The sequence below is a fragment of the Lactuca serriola genome, chromosome 1, assembly GCF_051521515.1.
Source record: "Lactuca serriola cultivar US96UC23 chromosome 1, Lser_US96UC23_V15, whole genome shotgun sequence".
Lineage (NCBI taxonomy): Eukaryota > Viridiplantae > Streptophyta > Magnoliopsida > Asterales > Asteraceae > Lactuca > Lactuca serriola.
The window spans coordinates 44,412,714-44,428,417 of record NC_136408.1 but is presented as its reverse complement, the minus strand read 5'-3'; the positions used below and the strand labels follow the sequence as shown (position 1 = coordinate 44,428,417).

General features: G+C 33.4%; 2 protein-coding genes, 1 long non-coding RNA gene and 1 pseudogene across 3 annotated transcripts; 1 reads left to right on the top strand and 3 right to left on the bottom strand.

Moving 5' to 3' along the window:
- The first annotated feature begins 1,020 nt into the window (after window positions 1-1,020).
- On the top strand, window positions 1,021-2,923 carry LOC145068258 (uncharacterized). The gene is made up of 2 exons (XM_079015217.1): window positions 1,021-2,080; window positions 2,164-2,923. Exons 1-2 carry the CDS (start codon window positions 1,119-1,121, stop codon window positions 2,336-2,338), a joined length of 1,137 nt encoding a protein of 378 aa, XP_078871343.1. The 5' UTR covers window positions 1,021-1,118; the 3' UTR covers window positions 2,339-2,923.
- Window positions 2,924-3,015: 92 nt separating this feature from the next.
- On the bottom strand, window positions 3,016-6,681 carry HSP60-3A (heat shock protein 60-3A). The gene is made up of 17 exons (XM_079024262.1): window positions 6,529-6,681; window positions 6,411-6,432; window positions 6,089-6,220; window positions 5,860-6,019; window positions 5,589-5,764; window positions 5,419-5,514; window positions 5,237-5,341; window positions 5,042-5,128; window positions 4,843-4,932; window positions 4,674-4,754; window positions 4,522-4,590; window positions 4,261-4,434; window positions 4,094-4,193; window positions 3,886-3,989; window positions 3,696-3,801; window positions 3,513-3,591; window positions 3,016-3,262 (listed from the first exon to the last, which is right to left on the bottom strand). The coding sequence occupies exons 1-17, from the start codon at window positions 6,564-6,566 to the stop codon at window positions 3,151-3,153; spliced, it is 1,731 nt and encodes a 576-aa protein (XP_078880388.1). The 5' UTR covers window positions 6,567-6,681; the 3' UTR covers window positions 3,016-3,150.
- Window positions 6,682-8,662: 1,981 nt separating this feature from the next.
- LOC145068254 (uncharacterized) lies at window positions 8,663-9,045 on the bottom strand. Its single transcript, XR_013688946.1, has 2 exons — window positions 8,831-9,045; window positions 8,663-8,749 (listed from the first exon to the last, which is right to left on the bottom strand). It is a non-coding gene; the product is annotated as an uncharacterized LOC145068254 (long non-coding RNA).
- Window positions 9,046-9,563: 518 nt separating this feature from the next.
- Window positions 9,564-12,865, bottom strand: LOC145054295 (DNA mismatch repair protein MSH6-like; annotated as a pseudogene).
- Between the last annotated feature and the right edge of the window lie 2,839 nt (window positions 12,866-15,704).

The following is a 15,704-nucleotide window of genomic DNA, read 5'->3' as shown; positions in this document are numbered from 1 at the left end:
AAAATTCCAAAGAAGCCACCACATTACCATTACAATAGCTTCCAATCCCTTCATTTTCATAATGGAAAAAGGAACCGTATCAATCCAAAGAATAACAACTTCAATGTCAAATCCATAATGCTCATGTCACACCATTTCCCAATGAATCTCCATAGGCCCGACACCACTTTAAGAAAAACATGTGTGTTGTCTTCAATATCCGAATTGCAAATGCCACAAACAATAGTAGGAATATCCAAACCTTTTAAATCCAAATTTAACCGGAAGTCTCTTTAATTGAAGGCGCCAATTGGATATATTTACTTCATTTAGAATGAACTTGTTTCACCTTGTAGAAATGTTACTTTCCGTAAGAATAAAAACATCAATACCTCTTCTAACTTCTGCAACAGAAAAGTTATCGGTTAAACCAGAATTTCAAACCCGTTTATGATAAGAATTCGAAAATTGACATACGGAAAGTAGTTCTTGCATCTGTTGACAATGTATAGCGGGAGTTCCAGAAATGATTGGCCTAGCCCAATCCCACTCAACTCCATTCCACTGTCACTCACTTCCACTAAACTCAATGTTTGTTATTCTTGATAACGCAGAGACTTGATATACATTTTTTGCCTTGTTGTATATTCCATGCACTGAGATACTCTTGTACGTTGTAAATAGTTACATGCCAAAAAAAGGTAAAACTTATAAGCAAAATCGATGTACATCAACAATTTATTTATTTTTATCTATTTGCGTATGATAATCATTAAAATTAGTTACATGCAATGATTTTAAAAATGAATAAGTTGACCAAAGGAATGAGTAAAAGAGGTTACCGTTATTTTCGGGGAAGTATTTTATTTATAATTTTAGCCACACACGTATTTAATAAAATAAAAGTAGAAAAGAAAATAAAATAAAAGTCACGTGTTAACCAACCGTAATATCCACGTGGCACGATAAAACCGTTAGCCTCACCACCTCTTCTCTTCAAAAATAACCCCCACGCCACCCCCAATTGCTGCCGTCATTTTCTTTGCAATCAGAAATTTGTCTCCTTGTCCGGAACCTCCAATTCCTCCGGAGCCGCACCCGCGTCTCTTCTAGAAACTTTTTTAAATCAACACCCAATTATGACCAATAACCACAATCAAAACAAAATCATTAACCACCACCACCACAACCAACTCCTCCCGTCCCCGACCACCACCACAACCACCACCAACCGTTCCAATTCTTCAACCATCACAACCGCCCGTTCAAACTCCACCACCCAAGCGTGTGCCGCCTGCCGCTACCAACGACGGAAGTGCGCTCCGGACTGCATTCTCGCACCATATTTTCCGCACGATCGCCAGCGACAATTCCAAAACGCTCATAAATTGTTCGGTGTTAGCAACATTACGAAACTGATTCGTGATCTTGATCCTCCCCAAAAAGACGAAGCTATGCGGACGATTATTTACCAATCGGACGTCCGTGCGCAGGACCCCGTCGAGGGGTGTTACCGGATCATCCGGGAACTCCATCGCCAAATCGAATATTCTCGAGCCGAGCTCGAGATCGTTCTGCATCAGCTGGCAATTTGTCGAGCACATGCCGTGCAAAATCAAAACCAAAACCTCCATCATCATCATGATCAGATATTAATCGATGGTGTAGATTGTGACATTCATCTCGTTAGCAATCCAGATGATCCACAGTTATACGACGATCTGGATACCGAAAACGTTAATCATCATCACAATCACGGACTTGATCTCGACCTGGGCCAAATAACGCAACAACAAGAACACGAAGATCATAATGTGCAAATTCACAATAATAATCATGATCAAGAGCAGTATATTTTGGGACAACAGAATTTGAACGATCAGGATGACGGTTGCGCAGATGATAACGTTCCGCAGCTCCAAGAGATAAATTCATGGGCGGCCACCATGCACAATTCGCCGCCGAATTCTTCCGCTATTTGCTTGGAGGTGAAGCCGCAGGGGGATGAATGTGAGGATTTCAAACCGCTTATGATCAACGAGATTCCGGATGGAGACAGACATGAATTTAAATTTGAATTCGATGAGATTAACGAACCCAGGTATGTATGTAATCTCTCCTCCATAACACCTGTTTACCTTTGAAGAATCAGTGTTATAATTAATAATCTGACTTGTGATACAGTGAGGAGACTCTTTTCAATGAAGGAAATCAGAAAGCGTTGAATAAAGAAGATAATGTTTCATTCTTCACAAAAGAAGAAGAGAATGTAAATGTATCCTATCAACAACACAATGAAGATCATGATCTCAAGGGTGCTGCTACTTTGTTTACTCTCACAAATTGTAGCAGCTACTAACAAACAGAAAACAATCAGGAAAACAAGAATTTTATAGTGTTTTTGAGACCCATGTTCTTGCTTCTTCTCATTAGCATATATAGATACAGAAACATGAATAAGGATTGGGGAAGTTGATCTGGATCTTATTACATTAATCTTCCCAAATTCATATTTGAAAATCTTGAAGCAAAAAGAAGCAGATTTGGAAACTGCAATCAAATGGAACAGCCATAAAAGGGTATGGAAATTGGAAGCAAAGCAAAAGAAATCTCGTAAGGCAACAGAGATTTTCACCAAAATGTAGCAGCAATGAAGAGGAAGAGACTGATAAGGCATGAAAATTGGAAGAGAGGGATATAAAATTATACATAATAAGGAAAACTGGCGGAATTTTGATTAAAGAGGTAAGATGGAGACTCAAGGATAGACGATTTTGGATTTATATATTTATTTAAGGCAGTTGTAATCGAACAATCTTTATTTTGTTTCAAGTTAGTCTTAAGTTGAGCTAATTTTCTTGTTTTTTCCTTTACGCATCTCAATGTATGCTCTGGAAGTGATTATGAGAAAATATAAATATATATGCATGAGTGCATATATGATTTTGACATGGATTAAATAATGAGAAAATTAAGATATGACAGAAGGTTTTAAGAATGAAACAATACAGATAATATTATATAGAGGCCAAGTCATGATTCTTCAAATACTCTATTTAGTATCAGTTGTAAAAAGTCAAATTATCAAAAAAAATATTCGATGATAAAACATCAAAAATTGGTACATTTAATTTCAATATAACCCATTAATTGCCCCTCAAAATGTAAAAATCAGAATCCCATTCCCATATCATCCATGTTTGGCATACGATTTGCAAGTGGGTTTTTCTCTCCTTGACGATCCACAACAGTTGCCTCTGTGGTTGTTAACAATAAGGATACACTGCATGCACCATTTCAACAACCACAACATATCAATTTGGGCTAACACTATGACCAGATTACATTTTTGGTCCCCGAGTATATCTCATTTTTGCAATTTAGGTCCCAAATATAGTAATTTTTTCCAATTTTCAAAGGACCAAAACTGAAAAAACCAGCTATACTATTTCAGGGACCAAAATGGTAATTTTTTCTAATAATTTACTGATAACAGGTTAGAAAACAGTCATTAAATGAAATAATAATTTTACCTGGCAGCATCTACTAAGGCTGTTCTCACAACTTTTAGAGGATCTATAATTCCAGCCTTCACCATATCAACATATTTCCCTGATTAAACAAAAGAACCAATTTTACAACTTATAATAAATCTTTTTTTATTGATCAATAAACAACACAGATTTATGCATAAAGTCATATATTTTTTTATTAACCTTGAGCAGCATCAAATCCAAACTGAAGATCATTCTGCTCCAAAAGCTTGCCAATAACCATGGCCCCATCACCACCAGCATTTGAGACTATTGTGCATGTAGGTGCCTGGATGCCCAAAATCAATAAACATAAGAAAAAAACTCAAAAATTATAAAAAACACTCTGGAAGCTGGATGTTGGAAAGCAAACCTTAAGGGCATTTTCGACAATTTCGACTCCTCTTTTTTGATCCGCGTTTGCAGTCTGAAGGGTTTTAAGAACCCTAGTAGCATGTAAAAGGGCAACTCCACCACCTATGATTTGCATATTGCATTATATGTATTCAATTTCAAGGGTTTTTGTATCTCATATTATTTTTTAAAATAAAAAAATAACATGAGATACAAAAAGAATTTACCTGGAACTATTCCTTCTTCTACAGCTGCCCTTGTGGCATTAAGAGCATCAGTAACCCTATCTTTTCTTTCTCCAACTTCCGCCTCACTAGCCCCTCCAACCTGGATTATATTTTATTTTTAATCCATAAAATTAAAAAAAAAAAAAACCAAATGGTTCAAAATATACCTTAAAGACTGCAACACCTCCTGACAACTTTGATAATCTCTCTTGTGCTTTCTCTTTGTCAAACATGGCAGAACTGTTCTCAATGGTTGACCTTAATTCCTCACATCTTTCTTCTATTTGCTTCTTATCACCACCACCATGTAGAATGATTGTATCATCAAGAGAAACAATAACCTAGTACACACACAAAAATTAAATCCTAAATACAAGGTTCGGTGTTGTCAGTTTTTTTTTTTCAACAATAAAAAAATCAGCATAAACCGTTTTAGCTGTGCCAAGTTTGTCAAGCTGCACATCATTAAGGGTCAACCCACGTTCCTCGCTGATAACCTGCATATTTACGATATTACCCTTGTGAGTGCATAAAGATCAATGGTTATGAATGATTTAAAGAAGATAGATGTTTCTCTCACCTCTCCTCCTGTAAGTACTGCTAAATCTTCTAGATTGGCTCTTCGGTTATCTCCAAACCCAGGAGCTTTAATTGCACACACCTATGTGTAAAAAATAAAAATCGTTTCACTTGAATTCATCATGGAAATAATATGTAAGGGTATTAATGGTATTTAATACGACACTCACCTTAAGTCCAGCTTGTCGCTTGTTAATAATCAGCATTGCCAACAGATCACTTTCCAAATCTTCAGCCACAATTAACAGGGGTCTGTTTTTCTGTTCCAATAATTTAATTCAAAAGATATAAAAAGTTAAAAAGTGGTTAAAAGAAAGGGAGCTTAATCCAATGTGTCACTGATCCACAGAGAAGAAAAGACTTTTTTACCCCTAAAGCGAGCTCCAAAATTCTGACAAGCGAGTTAACGTCTGAAACCTTTTTGTCATGAATAAAGATCAATGGATGTTCTAATTCCTGCCTACATGCAAAAACAGACATGTCACTAATTGATGATTTTTGAGACAAATCATTAAATTTGATTAAACACATTCTTCATGTATATAATTGATAGCTTATACATACACATTTTTGTGTCATTGTGTTTGTAACAAAATAAGGAGAGATGTAACCCCGGCCTAACTTCATCCCTTCAACAACTTCTAGCTCATTATACAAAGTATTACCATCCTGCACGATTATTGAACAATTAAATCTGAAAAAACAAATAATTTATACTTATATGATAAATTAAATTCTTATCTTACAGCAACTGTAATGACTCCTTCTTTTCCAACTTTCTCCATGGCTCTTGCTATAAGTTCACCAATCTCACGCTCTCCATTGGCAGATATAGTGGCCACCTAATTCAAATTCAACAAAAACTCAGTTGTCAATTGCTTTTTAAGCATGAAGTATTTAAAGAAAAACATAAAACCTGTGTAATTTCTTCTGGTGTACTTATCATTACTGCTCGACTTTTTAAATCAGCTATAACAGCATCAACAGCCATATTAATACCACTTCTCAAATCCATAACATTTACACCAGCAGCTACAGACTTGCAGCCTTCAGTGAATATTGCTTGTGTCAGAACAGTAGCACAAGTTGTACCTGTAATGACATTGTATTTTATGAAATGAGAATTTGGCATTTGACATAAAGGTTTAATAATTCAAATGGATACACATATGTTGACTTTGTTTTACCATCTCCAGCAGCAGAATTAGTTGCACTTGCAACCTGCTTTACAAGATTAGCACCAACGTTTTTCGCCTTTTCCTCAAAGTTGATGCTTTTGGCTACTGTGACACCATCTTTTGTGACTTTAGGACTTCCATGGCTTTGCTCAATGATCACATTACGCCCCTGATTGCAACACATGAGTGTAAGAATGATTTTATTGGCGAAAAGGATATGGAGGCTGAAGAAAGCTACCTTTGGTCCCATTGTGACCTTTACAGCATCAGCAAGCTGGTTTACACCAAGCAACATGGCAGCACGAGCCCTAGATCCAAACTCGATATCCTTTGCAACATAGTTTCTGCTCCAAATGACTCTACCATGTACCTTCCAACATTTCCAATCATCCATGTCAATTATTTCAACAGAATCAAGATCGACAGCTTCAATGAATTAGAATAACGAACATAGTGAAGCAACAGCAACAGCAACAACAACCAAACATTAAACCTCGCCATAGATTTGCCCTAGTTCGAAAACCTAACAAAACGGAGAAAAAACTGAACGGGATTCTTACCAGCTTCCTTGATGTGGACGACCTACATACAAATAATGATAAATTAATCAGCTATTTTTGATTATCAATTAAGCTATGAATTATAAGTCAAGAAATGAATCGAAAGAAAGACGAATACTTGATCGAGGAAGTTAATGCTGCAGCGAACCGATACATGGCCGGTGAAAAGCCGAAAACAGAGTGGCGGGGATGTTGAAGCCAAAAACAAAGCGAACCGAATGAGTCTACTATCACTGTAAAATGAGTCTAACCACGGGGGTTTTAAGAAAGTAGGGTTTAAGTGGAAGACGTTGAAGCCCGATCTATTCTGGTCAATTCTGGTCAAATATGGGGAAATCTAAAAAAAAATAAAATAATAAAAAATAAAATTTAAGCTTGTGGTCTTGAATGTATCTTGATAAAGATGAGATCTATGTGCAATTGTTATGCGCAAGAACGAGGAAATCTTAGATATGATATATGTACATTGCTATTATTAGGTAATGAGGACAAGGAAAGATGTCAAAATAGGAGGAATGTGTGTAAATGGAAGTTAAGCTTCTAAACAAGATAATAATACTGAAATGATGATAATTATAATGATGGTGAGAGGTAAACTTGAACACCTATACAAAATAATGCGAGCTTGCGAGGAAAGTATGATGTTTTATTAGGAAAATGAAAATAATAAGAATGGAATGTGAAAATCTTGATGAAATAAATTGTGGTATTTGACAATGTTAAAGTAGCCTAAAATGGTATATGAAGTATCTCTAAGAGATAAAGTATAGTCCATAAGGTTGATAAATTGCTTGAATATGCATATTGCCAAAGTTTGTTGTTAAAATGAGAAATTAATAGATAAAAAGATTCATGACTTTTGAGGCGTATGGGATATCCTCATATCCATAACGTTGTGAAATCATACTCGGCTCATGTGGATCTCACGCGTACCACGTGAGTTGGCCATTTTTTTTCTTTTTCTTTTTAGACAATGTACTTTGATCATCTTGCACCCAAACCTCCCAAACCCCTTTTTAAACCATTTTTAATGATTGATATATTTTTAAAACTCCATTACAGAATACACATGAATTAACACTCTTTTAACATCACTAACATTATTGGATTATGGATTAAGCTAAGCTTTTCAGTTTAGACATAAAACTTCATCAAAAAGGGTTGATAGACATCAATTGCAATGATGTCCACCAAAGACCAAAACGGACAATCTAACTTCCTTTTAAAAGGTAACATATGACTTATTAGGACGCACAATCGTTTCTTGAACTTCATTCCAAGTGAGTGTAATCCTTTATTTCTAGCAATGGAATCATCCATTCCCATTCCATAGTTCAGAGACATACAATTTCCCACTATTCTCCTTAGAATCACTTTGGATTCATGGAGTCTCATAAGTTGTAGACAAAAACCATAGTTCAACTAGATTATATGAGTTAAATAAGAGGTCAAATCGTTTCATAATGGTCGCTTGAACTCAATCCATAATCATCCTCTTTGGAATGTCCAATTCTAAGGATCAAACGCTAGTTCATTATAGGTCATCATTTTGACTCCCAGATTGGGATGCTAGAAATAATTTACCGTCTAATCTATGAAATATGATCACCATAATGTCTGGAACACAAGGTACAAATCATTCATGCTATAGTACAACTTGTTCATGAAGTTAGAGCTTGAATTACCCTAAATCTACACTTGGAGGTGAGATTCAACCATCTATTAGCAAATGGTGACTATATGGTGTTGTGAAACACTAACCAATCATTAGAAACCAAACTAATACACTTATGATCAAGAAAATTCATATTCATCATGATTAGGAAACAAATCGAGCTATAATGAAGTTACATGCATGACTTTACGTTTCATGGATTTGGAGCTTGAAGCATATGATGTTGTCTCTCTAACATTGTAAACAAACATCAAAATTTCAACAAGAACACAACTAAAATGTCAAAAAATACTTAGAATACAAAAAGAAATCAAATGAAACTCTACCAAACTTGGTGCCCAACTTAAATATCAAAAGCACTTAGAATACAATAGGAGTAGAGAATTAAAAGTCTCAGAGTTAATATATATTCTACATCTCTCACAAAGAATGCAAATAGGGGATTTAAAGTCGTTATCTTAAAGATATAATATCTAAAAGACCGATTCAAATACCATCAAACTAAATGTTTGATGCCTAATCCTTGCAAAGAATTTCTATCTTAATTAATTTTCACAAAATTAAAATAACATCAGCATCACGATCACCATTCCACATTGCATTAATTTATTTTCACGATCCTTCTTTTCGTAACCTTTCTCTTAAAATCTTCACTCCCATGTACCTACATTGCACAATACCCATGGGTTAATACGCATTTTTGTATACATAATAACAATCTCAAAAATTAAATGCATTATAGTACCTTCCAATCATCATAACAGTCGCTTGAGGATTGGTGTCAGGGGATTGCTCAAAAGTGGACCCATTGATGACTCGAAGCCTATGCACACCCATAACCTCATAATCATTGTTCACCACCTTGCCAACGTGGCACCCACCATGATAGTGCCATATGGTGATCACTGTGTCTTTACAAAATTGCTCGAGTGACTCTGTGTCATTCGTGTGTCTAGGTATCAAGTTAGAGGTTTAGGGTTTAGGGTTAGGGTTTAGGGGTTTAGGGTTACCCTAAACCCTTTATAAACATCTAAAGTTAGAGGTTCTTACGGTTCTTAACCTTTTTTGGTTCTCATTTAAAGCACTCCATATATATATATATATATATATATATATATATATATATATATATATATATATATGCATGCGTGCATATATGATTTTGACATGGATTAAATAATGAGAAAATGAAGATTGACAGCCGGTTTTAAGAATGAAACAATACACATTTTTACGGTGTTTATCATCATGATAGTTATTTAGTAACATAGAGATATACCCCAAAAGAACAAGGTTATATATATAATGAATTGGTAATAATACTAGATAATATTATATAGAGGCCAGGTCATGATTCTTCAAATACTCTATTTAGTATCATTTGTAAAAAATCAAATTATCAAAAAAAATATTCGATGATAAAACATCAAAATTTGGTACATTTAATTTAAGCGTAATTGCCCCTCAAAATGTAAAAATCAGAATCCCATTCCCATATCATCCATGTTTGGCATACGATTTGCAAGTGGGTTTTTCTCTCCTTGACGATCCACAATAGTTGCCTCTGTGGTTGTTAACAATAACGATACACTGCATGCACCATTTCAACAACCACAACATATCAACTTGGGCTAAAACTTTGACCAGATTACATTTTTGGTCCCCGAGTATATCTCATTTTTGCAATTTAAGTCCCAAATATAGTCATTTTCACTTGGTACAGAGACCAAAAACATTTTAGAAACCTCAAGGATTTAGTTGCTCATACAATGTCCTGCATCATGGATATATGATATAATATCAGATTAGGAAGTAAATGTGAAAAATCAATGATGTTCTCAAAAACTTAAAACATACCCTTTAGAGTCTCAAAAACTTGAAGATTCTCTAGAGCAGCTGCATCAAGAACCATGTATGGTTTTACGGTGGAATCATTGAATCCAAAACATGGAAGTGGCTCAAACTTTGCAAATCGAAGCAATGACTCGTCCAGGAAGGCCTTTCTGAGGTAGAACAGAGTGCCCCCCAAGGGCTGACAGAGCATAACTACCAACATTTCCTGTATTCATTAGATCAGAGAGTACTTCTGGTAGGCAATCCTTAGTATCAGATGAGCATGACATGGATTCATTCAAACATGATGCGCTTATAAATCTCCTTCACTTCACACATAGTTTTCTCTGCATCCCATAACTCTTCAAGTGGTATCAACACAGGGCTTCTTGTTTGTCTTAGTAGTACTCTTTCAGTTTCAAGGCTGAGTGATTTGATAGGTTTTATGATTTCCACTGGTCTTAGTTGGGACAATAACACACTGCACTCTGTGTCATCTCCAAACTGTAAAATGAAGCATCATTTTCCATGACAACAAAGAACCAACTCTAGAAAGTAAAAAACTTAAACAAAACCATCTTTTAGTTCATACTTGTCCTATCATGATCTTGCTTGTAGCAACATCAACCACACAAACACCATACATTCTATCATCATGTTGGTTTCTTGATGCTTCATAGCATTCAGAAACTACAAACAGATAAGAAGCATCCGGATTGGCTGCCACCATTTCTCCATCAACCAATGTTCCTTTTCACAACCTGAATAAAATGTCAGAACACAAAATATAATCTATGTCATGTATTGTGTACAAGACAAGTAAGTGTTGGTTACCTTATATCTAGTACCCTGCTCTCAAGCTGATCAGGTGTCTCTGTCTGCTCAATAACCAGAACACGGTAGCCCTGTTCAAGCAAATAATTGTTACAATCATATCATATCATGACTACAAGAAAATTAGGTTGATATACATGTATGTAAGAATATCAACAACTTGAAGAAAGAAATAACCTTGCGAGCCAACTTCTCTACATTTAGTGCAAAGTTCTTTTCTGGGAATCCACAATGAGGCTGGTCTCCCTGAGAAACAGTAGCCTCTGTGAATAAATGTAAATTGGAAAGAGTATTCTACACCAAAATGGCAAAATCAAACAACTTTTTTACCTTCATATATTGCAAATCAAGTTCTTTTGCTCCAACATGTGTAAAACTTTCCCATCTGTTTAGTAACATGGAGTTAGCTACTAAGAAAAGTAGCATCCTATAGAAAAATATTTGATACTTGTAGATCTTAATTCCATATTAGATAGATCACTTACCTTAAAAAATAGAACATTATCCATATGTTGTGACTTGAACTCCCACCATTGTCTCTACATTCAACAAAAAGCAGACCATTTCAATTACTTGCATATATATTTTTTTTAAGTTTCAAATTTCAACAATTTGAATCAAACAAGTTCAATTGTCATCGTACAATGAGTGAGATGACAAACGGGCAACAAGCTGTGTCGCTAAGCCTTTTTGAATGGTAAAGCTAATTCTTTTAAAGACTACATCCGAAGATCTAAGGGATATAACATTACTATGCATGATTCGTTGTACTCTTTTAAGAAGCTCTACCGCATCTGGTGCGAGGAAACCAAACGTATCAAATGCAAATGCAAATTGTGTTGCATATTGCAACACAATTTAATCACTTGTGACCAAAAAGGACCAATTACCTGGCCACTTGATAAACTCTCCAAAAAGTCTGGAGGCAAGTATAGAGTTCTTGGATCATAATTTTCATTATCAGGGGATCTCTTGTTGGCATCTACTCAACAAAAAGCTTTCATTAATACAATATAATACCAAAATACCAGCATAAAAAGCCATTAAACTGCATTTCTGTAGGAGAAAGAGATATTAAAGGTGCACAAGTACAGGTACTTACTTCCCAAGAAATTTGAACTTCTCTTCTTCTCTTGTGGTAAATCTTTCAGCTTTATCGCCAACAAGAGCATTGTCAACAAAAGCAAATGCCTTCGCACCTGCAACTTAAAAGCAACCCTCTTGTTATTTGTAAAAGCACAGTGTGATTTCAATACACCTAGAATACAAATACTCATACTTACTGTTATTATTGGTTTTATGCTCCAAATTGCACGGGCTTAAATCCAACAGAGCCTCGTTCTTGGTTTTCTTAACAGAGGCTGATTTCATTCCAAAAACCTTCCGCTTTTTGGAGTCCGGCTTTATTGCCTTCATTTCTTCCACTTCCTCCTCCTCTTCCTTGTTCTCGTCTACCAACTCTAAATCCTCCATTTCATCATCAATAGCTTCCTTTTCGACATTCATTCCACAATCCTCATCATCGAAATCATCTCCTCTACTTTCTACATTCTTATCCACGTTCCCCTCGGCACCGCCTCCAGCCTCATCATCATCTTCGTCTTCTATGGAAAATTTCCTCAACCTACGAAGCCTTTTAGCCTGCTCCTTTAACAACTCAATCTTCTCTTTAGATAAATCCAAATGCTCCTCTTCACCATCATCATACTGAACCAAATGCTTACCCGAACTCTTTGACACAACCTTCATACCAAGCCTTGTCCAGTGGCTAGTAAACCTTAATCCTTCGATTAACTACTTCGTCGCCATATCTAGGGTTTTGGGCATCGGAAGCGGGAGTAGAAGAGGATTGACCAATAACTAAGACCGGTTTCTTACTGCTTGTGGTTTGCAAAGGGGATGGGGCTGTAGGGCTAGGTTTAGTTTTAGGTTTAAGTTTAGAGTTCGAGTTCGAATTAAAGTTAGAAGGAAGAGGGGATGGTGACTGGGAAGGAGAAAGGGATGAGGTTGATGATGGTGATTTGGAGAAGAAAGAGGTGATTTGACGTTGTGGATTAACGAGCGGCGATCGGTCGTTGGTTGGGCGACGAAATGCCATTATTGAGTATGCACTGTGGAGAGTGTAGTGGGAGTAGAATACAAGATAGTGGTAGTGGTATGTATGTGTGTAGGAGGCGAGAATTGAAGTGGGAAGAATATCTCAGAGAGAAGTAGAGGGTGAACGTTGGCGGGAAGACATGTAAACAGGTAAAGATGACGACTCTTATTCCAGCCTCGCAGATAGGTATATAAGTATACTAGCCGAATGTCAGCGCGTTGCGCAGAAACATCTATATAGTTGAAGTGTTTACAAATATATGATTTTTTAAATATAATAATAACGTCATTGTTAAATTTGATATAATAATTTGTATATACTAAATTGATATAATATATTGATTATTTTGAATTATATGATAATATATACATTTATTATACCTTCATAATCTCAATCGTTTGAATGACTTCTACCCGCGATTTACACATGAATAAAATTAAATATAATATATGATTTGATGTTATTTATACTTGTTTTTATTGTTAATTAATTTTTTAAAATTTATTTGCTCAATGTTTTAATTTCTATCATTATAATTATTTAAAACATCAAACATTGTTTTTTTACTTTAAAGCTAACAATATAATCATTTATATAGAGTTGTTTCTAACTATTGTTATTGTAAGTTATTTTAAGCTACTTATTAGGAAACTTTTAACAATTATAAAAATATATTTAAGAAATATTTTAGTTAAATTGAGATTACAATTTAGTTTTTATTTTTATCACTATAATTTATCACTTTTAACTATTTACAAAATATTCTTTAGTTTTTTTAAAAGGAACTGAAATTTATATTTGAGTTCACATTGTAATGCGCAGAAACACCTATATAGTTGAAGTCGTTACAAATATATATTTTTTAAAATATAACACTAACGTTGTTGTTAAATTTGATATAATAATTCGTATATTAATTTGATATAATATATTGATTATTTTGAATTATATGATAATATATAAATCTATTATAACGTCATAATCTCAATCGTTTGAATGACTTCTACTCACGAGTTACACAACAGTAAAATTAAATATTATATATGGTTTAATATTATTTATAGTTGTTATTTTTAACTAAATTTTTAAAATTTATTTGTTTGATGTTTTAATTTCTATCATTATAATTATATAAAACATCAAACATTATTTTTTGATTTTAAAGGTAACAATATAATAATTTATATAGAGTTATTTTTAACTATTGTTATTATAAGGTATTTTAAGCTACTTATTTGAAAACTTTTAACGATTATATAAATATATTTAGGAAATATTTTAGTTAAACTGATATTACAATTTAGTTTTTGCATTTATCAATATAATTTATCACTTTTAACTATTTACAAAATATTATTTGGTTTTTTTAGTGGAACTGAAATTTATATTTAAGTTGACACTGTAATGTTATATTTAAATTAACAATTTAAGTATTTTGTCCAAACTATTCAAAAATTATAGCTGTAAATTGATAATGATTTACATGGAACAACATTTTAAATCTAGTAAATTAAATATAATATGTTAAAATTTAAAGAGATAACTTTATAAATAGAAGTAAAGATATTATTTTAAAAATGAAATTTAGTCTATTTATGATTACACTTTAGGTTTGATATTTATTTAACCTTATTAACCAACTTATAATCATTATTAGAAAGACACTACAATTTATCAGTTTTAACTATTTATAAAATAATCTTTGGGTTGTTTAAGTTAAATAAAATTTATATTTAAGTTGAGCCTATAATGTTATATTTTAATTAATAATTTAAGTATTTTATACAAATTGTTCAAAAATTCTACCTTTAAAATGATAATGATTTACATCCAACAATATATTAAAACTAATAAATTAAGTATAATATGTTAAAAGTTAAAAAAAACATAATTTTATAAGTAGAATTAAAAATATTATTTTAATATTAAAATTTAGTTTATGTGTGAATACACTTTAGATTTGATATTTGTTTAACCTAATTACCAAATTATAATTATTATTATAAAGAAATTGAAAAGTCATGAGAGTTTCAAATGAATATGGTGAAAGGAAAAAAGAATGGGGGTTTCAAATGCATGAGATTTAAGAAAAAATGTTAGCTTTATAAGTATGTATGATGTATAAACCAGGAAAATCGCTTACAAATTTTAGATACGCCCTTAAAAAATTTCGATTTTGTTCAAAAAAAAAAACATTATTAGTTTTTTTTTTATTTAGGGAAATCTCTAGAAAATTTCTAGTCCTAAAATTTGAGATTAATTTATGAAAAAATCTCAAACTAAATTTTGTTTACAGAAAAAGTACAAAATACTGGTTAAAACTTCGAAAAGACATTGTTCGGCCGGTTTCACAGATTTAGCCGGTATTTTGTCCTTTTTCGTTTGTTTGCTCAAAATTTTGAGATTTTTCTAAAAATTACTTGATAACCAAAATATTGGGAGTTTTATGAAAATTACCATGAAATTAATGGATATTTATTATTAACAGATTTTTTATAAACGTAAAAAATATTTTTATTATAAAAAAGGAAATACATTTGTTACTAATTTGTAGGAATAAATCGGTGGTCTAAGTACTTACCTATTGCTTGCTGACCACTCAAATTTTTTACGTCCCTCCTATGCATTGTTGTGGATATGATGGTAAGATGTACTCAGTTAGTATTCATCTAATGTTGGTGTTCCTCTTATGTTGTTTAGCTAACTATTACTCAACATCCATACCTTATATGTTAACAACCATCAGCTAACACACATCTATCAAATGTGAAAAGTGAATCGTGAATGATAGTTTATATGGAACAACTAAAGGGTGATTATTTATTTAAGTTTTCATTCAAATTTTACTTTTCAC